A 17,121-nucleotide genomic window follows, 5' to 3' on the forward strand; every position below is an offset into this window, starting at 1 on the left:
GTATCGTTGCACCCGTAATATATATATATATATATATATATATATATATACATATGTGACACACTGTAATGTGTGGTCACATTATGTGATTTAAGCTTTTAGGTGTAGTTTTGTTAAGGAAGGGCCTTAATCTTGTGATTTTTGTTGGAGATCCAACATGTGGTGTGATCCCTAGTTACGCCACAAGGGGGCACTTCCGCCCCAGTGAGATGGTTTAGTGTGACGCTACTGCTCGTCTTCAGATCTGGCAGAAGCGAGAGAGGAAACACACTACCTGTCGTCCATCTCATAATTTATCTGTTTTTTTCAGGTTAGTAAGTAATAAGGCCACACATGTGGTCCACATAATTTACATGCCAAATAAGGGTAAAACCTGACCAGCAGTTTGTTTTGCTGGGATCTGTATTCGTCTGTTTTGCTCATTGAAATGTGTTACGATCGAGAGTAGGAGCTAGCTTAGCTCGCCACATCCTAGAGTAGCTGTTAGCTTTGTTGTTTTCTAAACTTAAGGCACCCTCTTGTAACAAAAGTACACCACGGCTCCTGTATATTTGAGTTAATGTGTTCGCAGAGACAGTTTGATATGTTGTCACTGTTATTGTCTAAAGTTAGTGTAATAACCTATAATAATTCTGATCGCTCTGCAATGTTGATGTGGAGATTTCCACTACACAGATACGCCATTAGTATATGGTACAATACTGGAATGTTTGCTTTATCAAACGATGTGTGAAAAAAAGTGTGATTTATAGCTCTTAGTAACAAACAACAGAGATGACTGTTTAGATTTTTGTTTATACTATTATTATACTATTTTAGTTTATTCTGATTTTGGGCTTTGGGAATGTGAGACAGAGATGTTAAGAAGTTTTTGCAACCTGTTGTGAACACATGAATGTGTTTAAATAAAGATCTGGCAGAAGCGAGAGAGGAAACACACTACCTGTCGTCCATCTCATAATTTATCTGTTTTTTTCAGAACCAGACATAATCTGTCAGCCGCCCTCTTGCTTGGGGTGTGTTACATATATATATATATATATATATATATATATATGTATACATATATATATATATATATATATATATATGTATATATATATATATATATATATATATATATATACACACACTTCTGTACCGTCTGTCAGAGGGCAGCAGGTAGAAAAGTTTGTGTCCAGGGTGTGAGGGGTCTGTGATGATTTTCCCTGCCCGTTTCCTGGTTCTTGAGAGGTACAGATCCTGGATGGAGGGCAAGGGGGCGCCAATGATCCTTTCTGTTGCCCGTACAGTCCGCTGCAGTCTGCTCCTGCCCTGTTTAGTGGCTGCACCATATCAGACTGTGATGGAGGAGCACAGGACAGACACAATGTAGAACTGGATCAGCAACTCTTGTGGAAGACTGTACTTTCCTAGTTGTCTTTCCTAGTACATCCTCTGCTGGGTCTTTTTGAGGATGGAGTTGATGTTGGTCTCCCACTTCAGGTCCTGCAAGATAGTGGTACCCAGGAACTTCAAGATCTTCACAGTCAACACAGGGCTGTCTGATGTCGTAAGGGGGGGAGCAGAGTTGAGGGATGTCTCCTGAAGTCCACTGTCATCTCTACAGTTTTAAGATTGTTCAGCTCCAGATTGTGCTGACTGTACCAGAGTGCCAGCCGCTCAACTTCCTGCTGGTATGCAGACTCATCACCATCCTGAATGAGGCCAATGACAGTGGTGTCATCTGCAAATGTTAGGAGTTTAACAGCCGAGTTCTTGGAGGTGCAGTCAAGATCAAGTGTAAATGATGTAAAGAATATCAAATACGTAGATCAACAAAAGGCTTGTGTGAACAGAAAAGTTTTTTAACTGGTTTTCAAAAGAATCCACAGAGCAAATGTGTTGCTTATGAAATCCATGAAGTGCTACAGAGAAAATTACATTTTATTTATGTAATTAACACATTTTGAACTCTTAAAGAAATATAACAAAAGGAAAGACACCCAGCTGAACTAAAATGATCCATGTAGCAAACAAAAACTGTTTTATTGCCTTTGGGCTTTTGGAGCCTTGATCTGACTTTTAAAAATTGGGGGAGGGGGAGCACTATGCTGCCAAAAAATGAAAAATAGATATTTGCAAAATTCTGCCTAAATATGTATTTTACCTGGTTAATGTGTGTGGCGGGGCGTGGTCTGCAGTGCCGCTGCATGAGAGTCGGACGCGCCTGAGCGGCACCTGCAATCACGCTCTCTGCTGTTGTGTTGTCGGGCTGTGAGCTGAAAAGCTACCGTCGACTGTATGCGTACAGCAAGTGGTCAATAACGGGATGCTGAAAAGCAGCGGGTCTGCCGTGGTATGTTTACAATGGAACTTCTGCTCCTGAACCTCTGGGCACCGCCTCTCAAATCGGGGCTGAAGTCACTTTCATCTTTACGCAGGACTGTAAGCTGTCATCTGTGAGGCGTTAGCGGTGTTTGTTTTTAACATAGTTCACGGTGGAGAACAGCTGCTGACATAATGTGGATCCGAAGATCCATTGGTCTATCTGGGGTTGAAAGTCTTGATAAATGCACAGCGTTTTGGCGGGTATACCGGCTTCTGCGAGTGTGACGCTTATTTTGAGCGATGAAAAATAATAAAATATAATTTTATTATTTTTATTTCAATATCACAACAATCTTCCAATTTAGAACTACAAGTTAAAAAAAAAAGAACTAAACACAAATAAAATACACGTCAGCTAAATACTTCTAATTTATTTTCCCAAACCATGTGAAGCCGCAGTATAAGGACAAAACAGTCGCATGCGGCTCCGGAGCCTGCTCTACGGTCTGCTAACATGGAAACTTTAAATAAAACCAGCAGCTTGTTTCATAGACCTGTCATTTGTTCTTTTGATTATCCACATTATCATCAACAGCTTCATCCATCCTGGGCGAAAACTGGTGAGGGAGACCATGCTGGGTTTCCTCGTTCCAGAGGTTTGGAGAAACTTGTTCCCTTTCTATTATCACAGAAAGGTGTCACATGTTCTGTTAACCTACTGAGAGATGCACCATTTCAGAAACATCAGGAAGACTGAAGTTCATCGCAAGGACGGAAGACTAATGTTCACCACCAGGTCCCTTACAGGGAAATCTTCTGAACTCAACAATATGCCCGCCCCACAAGATTGATAAACCCAGCATTTCATGAACACTGTGATGGAGGCTGTTGCTTTGCGTTATGTTATAAATACTTGGCAAATCCACAGAGGCTCTGGACGTTTACATAAAGATATTATATTTAGTTCTGTAGAAAGTATATTTAAAAATATATTATCCTCTCTTACTCTGGTGTGAATGACTCTGAATTACTTTATGGTAAATAACACACTATTGGCAAAAAACTGTGAAAGATTTCCAGATTACCAATTTTTTGTTCAGCATACAAGTGATGACCTTTGACCTTCATCATGTTTTATTTAATTGTGTCAGAGAAAATCTCATGTGCTCTTCATGCAGCTGAGTACATCAAGTGTTTAAAACGGAAGCTGTGCAGGTCTGAGATCAGACACTGCACTGACAGCACATGTGGTACTTTAACCTTTTTACTGCAGTTAACATTCAATTCAATTTTATTTATATATGGCCAAATCACAACAGCAGTCACCTCAAGGGGCTTTTTATTGTACAGTAGGTCATACAATAATAGATACAGAGAAAAACTCAACAATCATATGACCCCGTATGAGCGACACTTTGGCGACAGTGGAAAGGAAAAACTTCCTTTTAACAGGAAGAAACCTCCAGCAGAACCAGGCTCAGGAAGGGGGGACATCTGCTTCGACTGGTTGGGATGAGAAAAGAAATACAGGATAAAGACATGCTGTGGAAGAGAGACAGGGATTAATAACAGATATGATTCAATGCAGAGAGGTCTATTAACACATTATTATTATTATTAGAAATGAGAGCTGCTCCATCCAAAGTGGGATGGATGCCGTCTCTCCTAACAAGACCAGGTTTCCTCCAGAAGGTGTGCCAATTATCTATGAAGCCCACATCGTTTCTTGGACACCACTCAGACAGCCAGCAATTTAAGGAGAACATGCGGCTAAACATGTTACTCCTGGTCTGATTGGGGAGGGGACCAGAGAAAACTACAGAGTCCGACATTGTTTTGGCAAAGTTGCACACCGATTCAATATTGATTTTAGTGACCTCCGATTGACGTAACCGGGTGTCATTACTGCCGACGTGAATTACGATTATACTGTATTTACGTTTACCCTTAGCCAACAATACCACAGCAACATTCATGTGTACACTCTCACAAACATTTTCCTGTCTTACTAAACCACACATTATAACTGCAATACTTCAGACATACTGAGGTGTTCAATCTAATACATTTTTAATATATTGCTATTACACCCAATCAGCCAGTGAACTGTAGATTTAGTGTTACAGTTTTATAATCAAAGGTTTGGACACATATTTATCAAAATTATTACTTTAATTATAATTGTATGTTGATTATCTGATTTGATAGCACCAATGAAAGCTGAAAGTTGTATTAAGGCATAAGCATGTTAAGAGACTAATATCTAATATCTATCATATGTTTAGCTCTTTCTGAGGCATTTGACAGCAGATATTGAGCAGAAAGGCTACAGCAGCAGAAGAAAACCAAACCAGGTGCTGTTCTTGTCAGCTAAGACACTGGAACATTTCTTGCTTGACTAAAATGTTTCATTTATTTTGATGTCAGATAGTTGACAAACACTAGTAGATAGTTGACCCACCACTGAAGCATTTGTGGACTTCAAATAATTGTATTTTTATAAACAGACTTGAAAATGATTTTCTTAGATGACCGAACACTGTTCAAAATGTCAGCAGAGTATGCTCTAACCATGCAATCAGTTTGTGTGGTGATTCACAAAAATTTAATGTGCAGTTGTCCAGTTTAAGCCCGAAGTGAAAACCCAGCCTGGTTCTGTTCTAGGAGAAACTGTAACAATGGGGCCCGGAGGCCAAAGCATGGATCTGGACCCACACACAACACAACACAACACAAACAAACAACCTAGGATAGCTGACAAACTGGTGTGGAACAGATAAGGAAGCTGGCCTTAAATACTGCCTGTTGTTAGCCCTGGATCACTGACAGGTGAACAAACAGGTGTAGTGATGAGGCTCCGCCCAGGGGTGAGAACATGGAAAAATACAGCCAACTCATCCGGATTATGACCAAAACAAACGTGACTGACCACGTAACAATACACACATACACATAATAGATACCTTCTAAAATACACATGTATATTTTACAAGCATGTACATTTGTACATGGTACAAATTAGTCTTTATAGGTTTATTGTGGCTTTTTTCTTGATGTGCTATATTTTCTTATTTTTTTTATATTATATCTTTTATTCACTTTTCTTCCTGACACATGTGATGCTGTAACATGTGAATTTCCCCAGTGTGGGGTTAATAAAGTCCATGTTTAAACTGTATACTATAAAAAGATTTGTCCATTAGATGGAGAAAATATAAAATATAATTCTACCCATTTCCAACATTAACCTTTAAAGCAGTGAGTAACAAATGCAGTTAAATATTGGGACAGAATGATCTACGTTCTAGAAAAATAAATCACTGGCTAATATCTATGATAAAAGTCAGCCAAGTGTCGATTATTTCAACCATATTTTTTGTATATGTCTTATTAATTTGATAGCCGATAATATTGACTTAAAGAAAATAGAGAAATGTACAGGACTTTAAGAAATGTATTCATTTATTTTCTCCACAAACCAAAAATTATGTTTAGTTACAAAAATGTAGTTATTTTTTAAGCTCTGGTGAAATGAGAGGCAACATTGTGACAGTCATAAGAAAAGCTTGGCTGTGATGTTGTTGTTTCCATCAGCTAAGAGAACAAGACCAGAGAGATCAGCGGTGTCACAAAGAGCAGAAGGCCAGCAGTTGTACTGATGGCACTGTTGCAGAGGTCACCCTGGCAGCAGCTGATTTCTGTTCCTATGATTCCTGCAATCTGTGCAGATTGTGTGCTTGAGCAAACCACCTTGGAGGCGCAGCCCTTTACAGTCACCTTTTGCCCTCCTGCAGTCACTGAGGAAATGAAAAGAGGGAATCACTGAATCACTGAGCAGAAAAGAACAAACATGCAGACATTGAATGCTGTCGGCCTGTTACCTCTTGTTGAGATGCAGTGGTCCTCATCTCCATTGCAATTTAGAGTTTTTGTGCAATCGTTTCCATCACATTGGAAGCACTTTTTCCCATTTGGAGATGAGATGCTGCCCTCTGTTGAATACAGAAATATTTGTAATATTTGTTCCCCTCCTTATTTTAACTGTGTGCCAAAAACATCAGCAATAAAACAAACAAAAAAAAAAACAACAGAAAACAAAAGAAAAACCATTTATGTTATTAATATGTTTATTGTTTGAGATTTTTTAATCAGGAAATTTTTACAGATTGATAATTTTGACCTCATCTGTTCAAGCGAATACGACGATTGAAAGAAAGGTTTTGACCCACTTCAAAACTTTCTCAACATATTTAATAAAAATAAATAAATTTTTCTTTTTTTGTTTTTACTTTCAAGGACAGGAAATTACATTTCAAAATACCAAGAAGCGTGATAGAAATTACCAGGGGCATCTTGAGAGTTGCAAAGATCAGAGGTGCAACACTTGCTGGTCAGTAGAGTTTGAGAAACTCCAAAGTTGATTGAGGCCTGAACACACTCCTCAGCCGCAGCACAACTTTTCGCTTTAATATCAACCAGTTTTGAACCACCTGCAACAAAAAGACGAACCATTGAAAACTGAATCAGTTCAAAAGAAGAATAAAATAAGAACTATAAAATATCAAACCTGCATATGAAGTCACTCTTACTGATCCACACTGAGTGTTGGAAGGACATTCTTTTGTTGTCTGAGCGCACCTTCCAGAGAGGTCCGGTATGCATTCGTAACATTTCAAGGCACAGGCTGATAAAACAAAGATAAAGATAAATGAAATTTTTCTTGCTTCCAATGCATGGACATATTCTAAAACATTCACTAAAATGAACCGTTTAAAAAATAAAGGGCAAACAGTACAGTAATTAGTATAATAATTTGTAGAACGTAGACAAACGTTTACTGGGTTGTACTAAAACATGTTGTAGAAGCATTAAAAAAGAAAATGTTTCATTGAATATTACAGAACTTTCTTCAAAAGAACAGATAACTGAAGAAAAACTTGCCTCTAGGGAGCAGCACGATCCCAAGGATCAGCACAAGGTTCTGCATTGTGGAGCGGTCAGACATAAGTGAATTCTACTTTAGTTTGTGTTCAGGTTATAAGCAATTCTCATCGAGGGGAGTGGTCTCCTATCTCTGACCACTCCTTAATTCTGCCTTTGACAGTGAAGGAACCTGACTATCAACAAACAGTCCTTTGAATAAGAATTTGAATTCTTTTTCCACATAATTCAAGTTAAGTGAATGGTAAAGTTTTTAAATTGCTTAATTCTCTATCTGCTGAAATATTTTTAGGCTGCAAATCATTTTCTTTGAGAACAGACGTAAAATGTTTGTTTCTTGAATGAACTGAATGAAAAACAAAACTGACTGTGATTCATGAGAAATGAAAGTCACCGACAACCACACAAAAGGTAGAACAGACGTAAAATGTTTGTTTTGTTTTTTTTGTCTTTGATGACCAGTGACTGTTTCAAATGTCAGCAGAGTATGCTTTAACCATGTAATCACTCTGTGTGGTAGTTCTTGACGACAGCTTAATTTCTTGCACTGAATGAAAAACAAAACTGACTGTGATTCATGAGAAATGAAAGTCACCGACGACCACACAAAAGGTATGTAACCGTTATTGCCACATGCATTCTATCTTACAGCATATATCAATCAAAACCAGACACACCAGTTTTCAGTGGTATATTATTAACTTGCACGTTTCCCCTTATCTTTTCAAAAAAGGTAATAAAAAAGACAGGAATCTGTATTTTCAACTATCAGTGCATCAAAACTGAAACACAGTCAAGAATGACTTGAATTTAAAAACTATTCTCGCATTTTTATTAGACATGTGCTGAGAGAAGACACTTTCTTTTCCCGCTCACCACCTCTGCACAGGCTGTAACTTTATCTGTAACTATCAGAATTCCTGAGGAGAGTCCCAGGACACTATAGAACAAGCAGGACTCAAAGTCTGAATAATTATATTTATTTTATGCCCCAGTGATGTTTTTTTCAAACATCCCATTCAGCTGCACTTCTTTCGTCTTTGTGACGAGCAGACGACTGTATTCAGAGAGGGCCGAGGACTTTTTTGTTGTACAGTTATTTTATTTTCAACTTTAATTTATATATTTTATCTTATTCTTTCCCAGTTAAATTTACCCTTCATTCTAAATTGTTGTTGTACAGTTATTTCATTTTTAACTTTAATTTTTATATTTTATTTTATTCCTTCCTTGTTAAATTTACCCTTTTTAATTTTTCATATTTATTTCCTATCTTATTCATAGCCTTTTTTTTCTTCTTCTTCAGGTCACGAGCAGTTGTGTAAGTATTTCACTGCATATCGTACTGTGTATGACTGTGTATGTGACAAATAAAAATTTGAATTTGAATTTGAAAAATTATCCTCCCCATCATTTTCCTGCACAGGAAGCAAGAACATATTGACCTCAATGAGATTTTTAGATTTCTTTTTAGAGATGCTTCTGATATCTCATTAAAGCTGGTAATAAGGAAGCATAGTTCAAACATGTCTTTATTTCAAAGAGAAGGCTAGTCCAACAATAAAACTTTTCAGACTTTGAATATGGTTTGGTTACCTTGAATGATTGACTAGCTTTGACTTAAAATCCAGATACGAAACTGTTGTACAAATATCCTGTACCAACAGTGGCGGTCCTAGCCTGTTTGGCGCCCTGGGCGAACACTCCCTCTGGCGCCCCCCCCCCCCCCCCCCCCACACACACACACACACACACACACATAAAACATATTAAGGATTATACATTAACATAAAACTGTTGTCGGAACCATACTGAATTTCACCAGAGAAACACACACACATATGAAGTGAGAGAGAGTGCGCATAGTATGCAAACAGCCACCAAACAGCCATCATAATTCATCATACAATGAGAACAGAACAACTCAACAATTGACACTGACTAATTAATATTAAAATCGGTAAGATAATGTAATGTTTGGAGTTTATTCTGTTACTGTTACTATTTTTACCATTTCTTTTTGGAGCAACTGTAACCCACATCATTTCCTTAGGGATTAATAAAGTATTCTGATTCTGATTGTTTCAGGATGACCTGCCATTATCTAATGACATATCTGCTTGCCTGTATCTTTTGCTCGTTTCTCCTCCTCTTCTTTTTTCGTTATTCTAAACTGAAGAAATGATGGCTTTGAACTTTTCTTGTCCATCTTCCATTGGTTTTAATTTTACACTCCAGTATGAACACCCATCCCCCAACTCAGGGATCACCACAACATAACCTAATAAACCTACACCTTAGTTCACTTTGTCTATTTATTTCGAGGATTTCGCACAACCCAGGATTCAAATCATGAATACATAATAGGCTTGGATTTACAACATTTTGAATGAAATGTGGTCTACTTGGAAGCAGCAGGACTCTCCTCCCCTTTCCACGGGTTGTGTGTGAGACTTTAAATCATCAAACTGTAAATTATGAATTTTAAATTGTTATTGATCCCTTTACCCCTGGTCCTAAAGTGTATATTTATTTTCTTACTCTTCTTATATATATTGTTTGTTTACTTTCACTGCTGTAACTGGAGCCTCGTCGTCTCGTCTCTCTATATACTGGACTGTATGTAGCGGAGATGACAATAAAGTTTACTTTGACTTCAGCAGCAAGCAGACGCACCGAGGGCTCTCGCGCTCACTTTTCGCATATAGAATTTCGAAAAAACATCAGCGCAAATTATAAGTCTGTATCATAATGTCTGGTGTTTTCGTGTTTGTTAGTTTGTTTTTATTTTGCTTTATTTCGCGAGTTGGTTATTAGATGCTGCTCCAGCCAGATAATCCCCCGCCGCCCCGCCCTCTCCTCCCTGTGCTGCAAGCAGCAGGCGCACCTCGCAAACGGAGGGCGCCCTTACTCCCAGCAAATGGGCGATAGAAAACCGATCGGTGCCTGTACCATTCCCAATATGGGCTGGCATGACATCGGGTCAACATGCGCGTGATGGCTCCCCCCACCACGATGCCGCCCCGGGCAACCGCCCGTGTTGCCCGTATCAAAAACCGCTACTGTACCAACATCACTAATCTACTACAGAATTGCAATCTGCTGAATTCTTCATGTGAACATTATAACACATCCGTATTTTGCTTCTTAAAGGTTATAATATGACCTCTGTGTTCCATGTAGCTTTTCTTCTTTTGTTTGCAAAGTTAAATAACCAACTGGGCAAAGACATCAAAGAACCTATAACTCAGTGTTTTTGAGTCTAAATAATTAAATTGGTATTAGTTAGAAATCTCCACTGTTAAATTAGAATAACATCTATGCTGCATTTTTCTTTTAGTCCTGATGGGATTCTATTAAAACTAGTTTGAAAACATGTTGTTTCAGTTTTAATTTTGTGTATTTGTTTGAAATTTTAGTGTTATTATATTGCTTTATTGATTTTTGTATCATATATTTAATGGAATATTCTGTGAAGCTGTTTAATTCTATTGCTGAAATATTTTAGGCTGCATATCATTTTCTTCAAGAACAGACGTAAAATGTTTGTTTTGTTTTTTTTGTCTTTGATGACCAGTGACTGTTTCAAATGTCAGCAGAGTATGCTTTAACCATGTAATCACTCTGTGTGGTAGTTCTTGACGACAGCTTAATTTCTTGCACTGAATGAAAAACAAAACTGACTGTGATTCATGAGAAATGAAAGTCACCGACGACCACACAAAAGGTAGAACAGACGTAAAATGTTTGTTTCTTGAATGAACTGAATGAAAAACAAAACTGACTGTGATTCATGAGAAATGAAAGTCACCGACGACCACACAAAAGGTATGTAACCGTTATTGCCACATGCATTCTATCTTACATCATATATCAATCAAAACCAGACACACCAGTTTTCAGTGGTATATTATTAACTTGCACGTTTCCCCTTATCTTTTCAAAAAAGGTAATAAAAAAGACAGGAATCTGTATTTTCAACTATCAGTGCATCAAAACTGAAACACAGTCAAGAATGACTTGAATTTAAAAACTATTCTCGCATTTTTATTAGACATGTGCTGAGAGAAGACACTTTCTTTTCCCGCTCACCACCTCTGCACAGGCTGTAACTTTATCTGTAACTATCAGAATTCCTGAGGAGAGTCCCAGGACACTATAGAACAAGCAGGACTCAAAGTCTGAATAATTATATTTATTTTATGCCCCAGTGATGTTTTTTTCAAACATCCCATTCAGCTGCACTTCTTTCGTCTTTGTGTGATCTGATCAGTGAAATAAAACTGTACATAAGAGCAGTTAAACACGTGTCAGCAGAGCAGACGACTGTATTCAGAGAGGGCCGAGGACTTTTTCACACCATCCCAGATACGAGCTGCATAGTGAAACCTGTGAAAACAAAGAAAGTTAAGACAGGAAACAGAGGGATAAACTTAAACGAAATCCCAACAATGTCTCAAGATTTCACAAAATTATGGTGACATAATAAAAAGAAAAAAAAATCCAAATAGTATGTATTTCTGCAACAACCTTACTTATTAACACTTTTACTTCCCATGCCTATATGGATTGGAAATATATGTTTCTTTTCACTGTAGTATTTAATTTTCAGTTGATATTGTTTTAAGCATGTTGAGAAAAAAAAACCCTGATATCCCACAGCAAGAAATATTTTACACCACTCTGAAAGTTTTGTGCTTGCAGGTACATGCAGCAGGTTTCACCATGCCTCAGAAAACTATTTCACAGCAAACAACCAGCGCTCATTTTCTGTTGTAAAAAAAACCCAGCAGGTTGTAGTCACTGAAAGTAAAGGGGAACAGAGAGAGACCCCCCTCATCTCTAATAGAAATTTGGCATTTCTTCCACAGGGAATAGAAACTGTTTCTATGGGAGTTCAAAAATAATTATATTTATGATGGCTTTGTTGAGCAAAACAGTTTAAAACGTAAAATTGATTCTCAACCTGAGTGCAGGATGTATTTCCTCATTTATACTTGGTTGTCTTGCTTTATTCCCACGGATCGTTTGCGTATAAATAGTACTGATATGATGTTTACCAGTTTTTCTCAGTGAGAATAGTGTGTGACAGCTGACAGCGGGGCATGGCCAGTATTTGGCTGCAGAGTTTTGAAACCATGGTGGAGAAGGTCGGGTGTCCTCTATAGCCGGGGAGCAGAGAGAACAGTGGGTACGTTCCTGACCATAAACAACATACAAATATTCATTTATTTTTCACACAACACATGAGAGGTCACTTGAGTTTACCTTATGAAAATAAATCTTTTTGTAACCTGCTTTGGTCCTCCCCATCATTTTCCTGCACAGGAAGCAAGAACATATTGACCTCGGTTGTCAGATAGTCCTGCCCCAGGCCTGGGAAGACACTGCCGTCGAGCATGGATAATGTTACTGAGAAAAAAAAAAAACACGAGTTATAGGTGTGGCTTGCCTGTTACAGTTTTTTCTGATTGCTTAAGCACATTTTTTTGTAACTTTTGGCTAATTTTGCAAAACTCTTCACACAAATAAGAAAACCTGTCACCCAATAATCAAAACATTGTAGTTCTCTTGCAAAAGCAAACACAGCTAGATTAACTCTTCACACCTTCGTAAAAATGGTCTTTCCGTATCAAACAGTACACACAAGCCATCATCTACTAAGCACACAATGCGCCAACTGCACACTGATGGTATGAATACAAAACACATCTGGCTTTTGCTTTCTCTGTGCACAAGGTAGGCTATGTCAGTTTGAGCTCATACTTCTGTCATAGATCCATAAGCATAGAGGGATCCAAACTTCAAGTACTGGTGTTTATTCAAACACATCAAAACAAACACAAGTGTTTATTTCCAAGTATAAGATTATTTGCAATCGCCATAATGACTATATGGGTTACTTGGTCTGCAGTGAACATGCTTCCTCTTCCCCCAGCATCTGGTCATCTAGCAATTCTGTAAAGTAGCAATTTCAGTATTTTTACATCAATGGTATTGGTGTGTTTCTCATTGGCATATGGCAGTGCTACAAATCTTTGTGCGAAGTGACTGTACTAACCGATTCTCATTTCAAGATGTCCTTATGGTGCTTGCTACAGTGTAGCGGCTCGAGTTAGGCTGGACCCGTTGGCCAGCTACCCTCAGGGTCATTCCACGGTTGATTACATGGTCCACTATTGTAGCTCTGATGTCATCAGCAATTCTATTTCTTACTCATCCTACCCTTCCTCTCCCCCCCTCCTCGTCTTCCTCTTGCTCCTCCTTGTCCTTGTCGTCCTCTTCATCCTACTTCTTCACCTCCACGTCCTCTTCCTCGGCCTCCTCTACTTCTCACTCTTTCTGCTCCCTCCATTGTACTCCGCACACACAGCTTACCTGGATTATAGTGCTTAGGCTGATTGCAAAGTGGACTAATTATCTAAAACAGTCTTCACATGTGAAAGTGTGCCAGACAGTTGGCAAATTAGTGTTAATGATAGCCATACATGTGTATACTTTTGCTAGGAGTGTGTTGGAAATTTGGTAATTGAGTGTTGTGCAGTGAATTGTGCCTACAGTTTTGCAAAGTGTGTGTTACAAAATTGCAAACTGAGTGCAAAGCAGTTTTTGTGCTTTTAGTTTTGCAAACTCAGTGAGTGGTTTTGCTATAAGTCTGAATAGTTTTTAGAGATTGTGCTACAGGAATCACAGTTAGGGTTTAAGCATTCAGAAAAAACTGTAATCCACTTCGGACGTAATGCTTTGTATACAGGACTACTAAAAGAAACACATTCACTAAAAACCTTTGAACAACATCATGGCTCAAGAGTTGGCAGTTCATCTTGTAATCGGCAGAGTACGCTTGGGGAGTGTGATCGTGTGTACAGCGTCTCTTTATGTCTGTCTCCACGTTGGGTGAGTGTTGAGTAATTGCATATGAGAGCATGAGGGTGGGAATGGATGTTTGTATCTGTGTGTGCCTGTATGTCTGTGTCCATATATCAGGTCGGGTATCAGACGCCACCTCTCTGGGGACATCTCAGGCCCTCCAAGGCATGGAGGCCTATCTCCCCCCACCACTTCCCCTCAGCCCTCAGACATCGGTGCGTTGGTGGGTCTTTGTGTCCGGGGATGGGCGTCCAGGTACACACCGGCTCACTCCTTGGTGGCTGCTTTTCGGGGCCTGGAGCCTGGGGCTCGCTTGGGCCACTTTGGGGGTGGGGTGCCCTCGGCCTCTCTGCCTGGGGCTCGGTCACTCTGGCACAGCTGGCTGCCGGCGGAGCTCACGGGCACGTCACTGCAACTCCCCCTGGCTTCTGCTCCGCGGCTGCTGAGTGAGCCCTCATCTGGGACTCTCCTCAGCTCTTTCTGGGACAGTGGCGCGGCTGCCCCTCTGTTGGTCTTCCTTGGTCTCTTGTGTTCTGAGGGCCTCTGGATGTCTGGAGTTTTGATCTCCTCCATACCTGCTTCATGCCCTGGAGGACGGGGCTGTGGCCCCCCCACACCCTCTAGCAGATCATTACATGAAGGAACCTTTTAAAAACAAGCGCGTTCATGCTCACAGTTGTACACACCGGTGCTCACACACACAAAATACACCCTTTTTGGCTCCTACCTTAAAGCACACTGTGCGCTGTCGATCTTACGTGCTGCACAATAATGTTTAACACTTAGTATTTACTGTTATATTCCCATAGATCATCATGATGTTGTTTATCCCTTGTTAAATGCTTGTTTTCTTTTTTCTTTCTCAACAGGTGATCCAGGTGATTGATATATGTATTTTTGTCTGCTTATTTTGTTGGTTTTTGTTTTTTGCCCTTTATCCCCGTCCCTCTTCTCCGCTGTTTTTTTCCCCCTCTTTCTTTCTCCCTTTTCTTTTCCTCATTCAAGTCTGTCCCGTATTCAGTAAGTGAAAATAAAATGAACAATAAAAGGTGAATCAAATAGACCATTACGGCAAGGCTGGGATGGTCCATTTGGTAAAGTAAATCCGTTGGGCATCTTTCTTCGCCTTTAGACAATAATTCTGATGGCAAAAGAGCCAAACGGGACAGGCAAAAGAAATAAATAAATAAATATACTCACAGGAACACTATCAGCCAAGGGGTGGGCAATATACCCCCACCAACCAGAAAATCTTCTACCTGGCCCACTGCGCTGGGAATATGAGTTTATATAATCCTGGATAGAGAAAAATATAGCAACAGTGCAAGTTTGAGATGAGCAAGAGAATGAGACTTACACAAGGAGGATGCCAAAGAGTGACACAAAGAGTGAAATGTTACAATTAACCCCATAGTCTGGGTTAGTTGTAACATATCCTGGGGTAAAATGTAACACGATGAAATAAGGGTACTAACAAAACATTAACATGTAATCTTTGTTTATTCAACACATGGATGCACTTACATCCATTTATGTAGCTGTGTGTGTGTGACAGAATGCAGAAATCTAGCTTTTGAACATATTCCAACCCCCCAAAAAAGACAAATTATGGAATTTTCTGCAACTGAATATTTCATTAATTTTGGTTGGTCTTTCTTGAGTTTGGCCTCATTGGCTCAGTGGGCATTATAACCTACAACTCTTGCACCAATTTTGAACATAACAATGAAGCTGAAAAAATGTAGTTGTTCACCAGCATCGCAATTCCATTACTTTTTATCATGGCTTACCTTGGTGTGGTTTGCAAAGTGCTTCAGAAAGATGAGGAAATCTGTTTCTCACACCCATCCTGATTTATTTCCACTACCAGTACTTCCTACTGGTCCATCTCTGACACAGTGGTCTGCATAATGTATGTGTGGGAACACAAACAGTGGAGGAATTGTGTTGCCAATGGCATTAACCGCATATACAAAAGTGACCAGTGGACCTCTCTCTGCTGATGTCATTGCCCCAACTTGTTTACAGTTTTTTCTGAATGCTTAAACCCTAACTGTGATTCCTGTAGCACAATCTCTAAAACTATTAAGACTTATAGCAAAACCACTCACTGAGTTTGCAAAACTAAAAGCACAAAAACTGCTTTGCACTCAGTTTGCAATTTTGTAACACACACTTTGCAAAACTGTAGGCACAATTCACTGCACAACACTCAATTACCAAATTTCCAACACACTCCTAGCAAAAGTATACACATGTATGGCTATCATTAACACTAATTTGCCAACTGTCTGGCACACTTTCACATGTGAAGACTGTTTTAGATAATTAGTCCACTTTGCAATCAGCCTAAGCACTATAATCCAGGTAAGCTGTGTGTGCGGAGTACAATGGAGGGAGCAGAAAGAGTGAGAAGTAGAGGAGGCCGAGGAAGAGGACGTGGAGGTGAAGAAGTAGGATGAAGAGGACGACAAGGACAAGGAGGAGCAAGAGGAAGACGAGGAGGGGGGGAGAGGAAGGGTAGGAAGAGTAAGAAATAGAATTGCTGATGACATCAGAGCTACAATAGTGGACCATGTAATCAACCGTGGAATGACCCTGAGGGTAGCTGGCCAACGGGTCCAGCCTAACTCGAGCCGCTACACTGTAGCAAGCACCATAAGGACATCTTGAAATGAGAATCGGTTAGTACAGTCACTTCGCACAAAGATTTGTAGCACTGCCATATGCCAATGAGAAACACACCAATACCATTGATGTAAAAATACTGAAATTGCTACTTTACAGAATTGCTAGATGACCAGATGCTGGGGGAAGAGGAAGCATGTTCACTGCAGACCAAGTAAACCATATAGTCATTATGGCGATTGCAAATAATCCTATACTTGGAAATAAACACTTGTGTTTGTTTTGATGTGTTTGAATAAACACCAGTATTTGAAGTTTGGATCCCTCTATGCTTATGGATCTATGACAGAAGTATGAGCTCAAACTGACATA

The 17,121-nt window shown here is 39.3% G+C and overlaps 1 protein-coding gene across 1 annotated transcript; it reads right to left on the reverse strand.

Moving 5' to 3' along the window:
- Positions 1 to 5,754: 5,754 nt before the first annotated feature.
- Positions 5,755 to 7,399, reverse strand: LOC146563573 (uncharacterized). The gene is made up of 5 exons (XM_085290759.1): positions 7,252 to 7,399; positions 6,878 to 6,994; positions 6,654 to 6,800; positions 6,192 to 6,302; positions 5,755 to 6,107 (listed from the first exon to the last, which is right to left on the reverse strand). The coding sequence occupies exons 1-5, from the start codon at positions 7,313 to 7,315 to the stop codon at positions 5,905 to 5,907; spliced, it is 642 nt and encodes a 213-aa protein (XP_085146885.1). The 5' UTR covers positions 7,316 to 7,399; the 3' UTR covers positions 5,755 to 5,904.
- Positions 7,400 to 17,121: the final 9,722 nt, after the last annotated feature.

Source organism: Mchenga conophoros, linkage group LG11 (genome assembly GCF_057382185.1).
Source record: "Mchenga conophoros isolate Kocher_MC1m ecotype Shallow Benthic linkage group LG11, M_conophoros_male_GT1.1, whole genome shotgun sequence".
In the NCBI taxonomy this organism is placed as follows: domain Eukaryota; kingdom Metazoa; phylum Chordata; class Actinopteri; order Cichliformes; family Cichlidae; genus Mchenga; species Mchenga conophoros.

Bases quoted from the DNA above. Each gene is read 5' to 3' on its own strand.
- LOC146563573 (XM_085290759.1), bottom strand. From the start codon at position 7,315: ATGTCTGACCGCTCCACAATGCAGAACCTTGTGCTGATCCTTGGGATC. The intron at 6,995-7,251 runs GCAAGTTTTTCT...TTGTTTTATCAG, and splicing joins GATCGTGCTGCTCCCTAGAG to CCTGTGCCTTGAAATGTTAC. The intron at 6,303-6,653 runs GTAATTTCTATC...TGTATTCAACAG, and splicing joins CAACTCTCAAGATGCCCCTG to AGGGCAGCATCTCATCTCCA.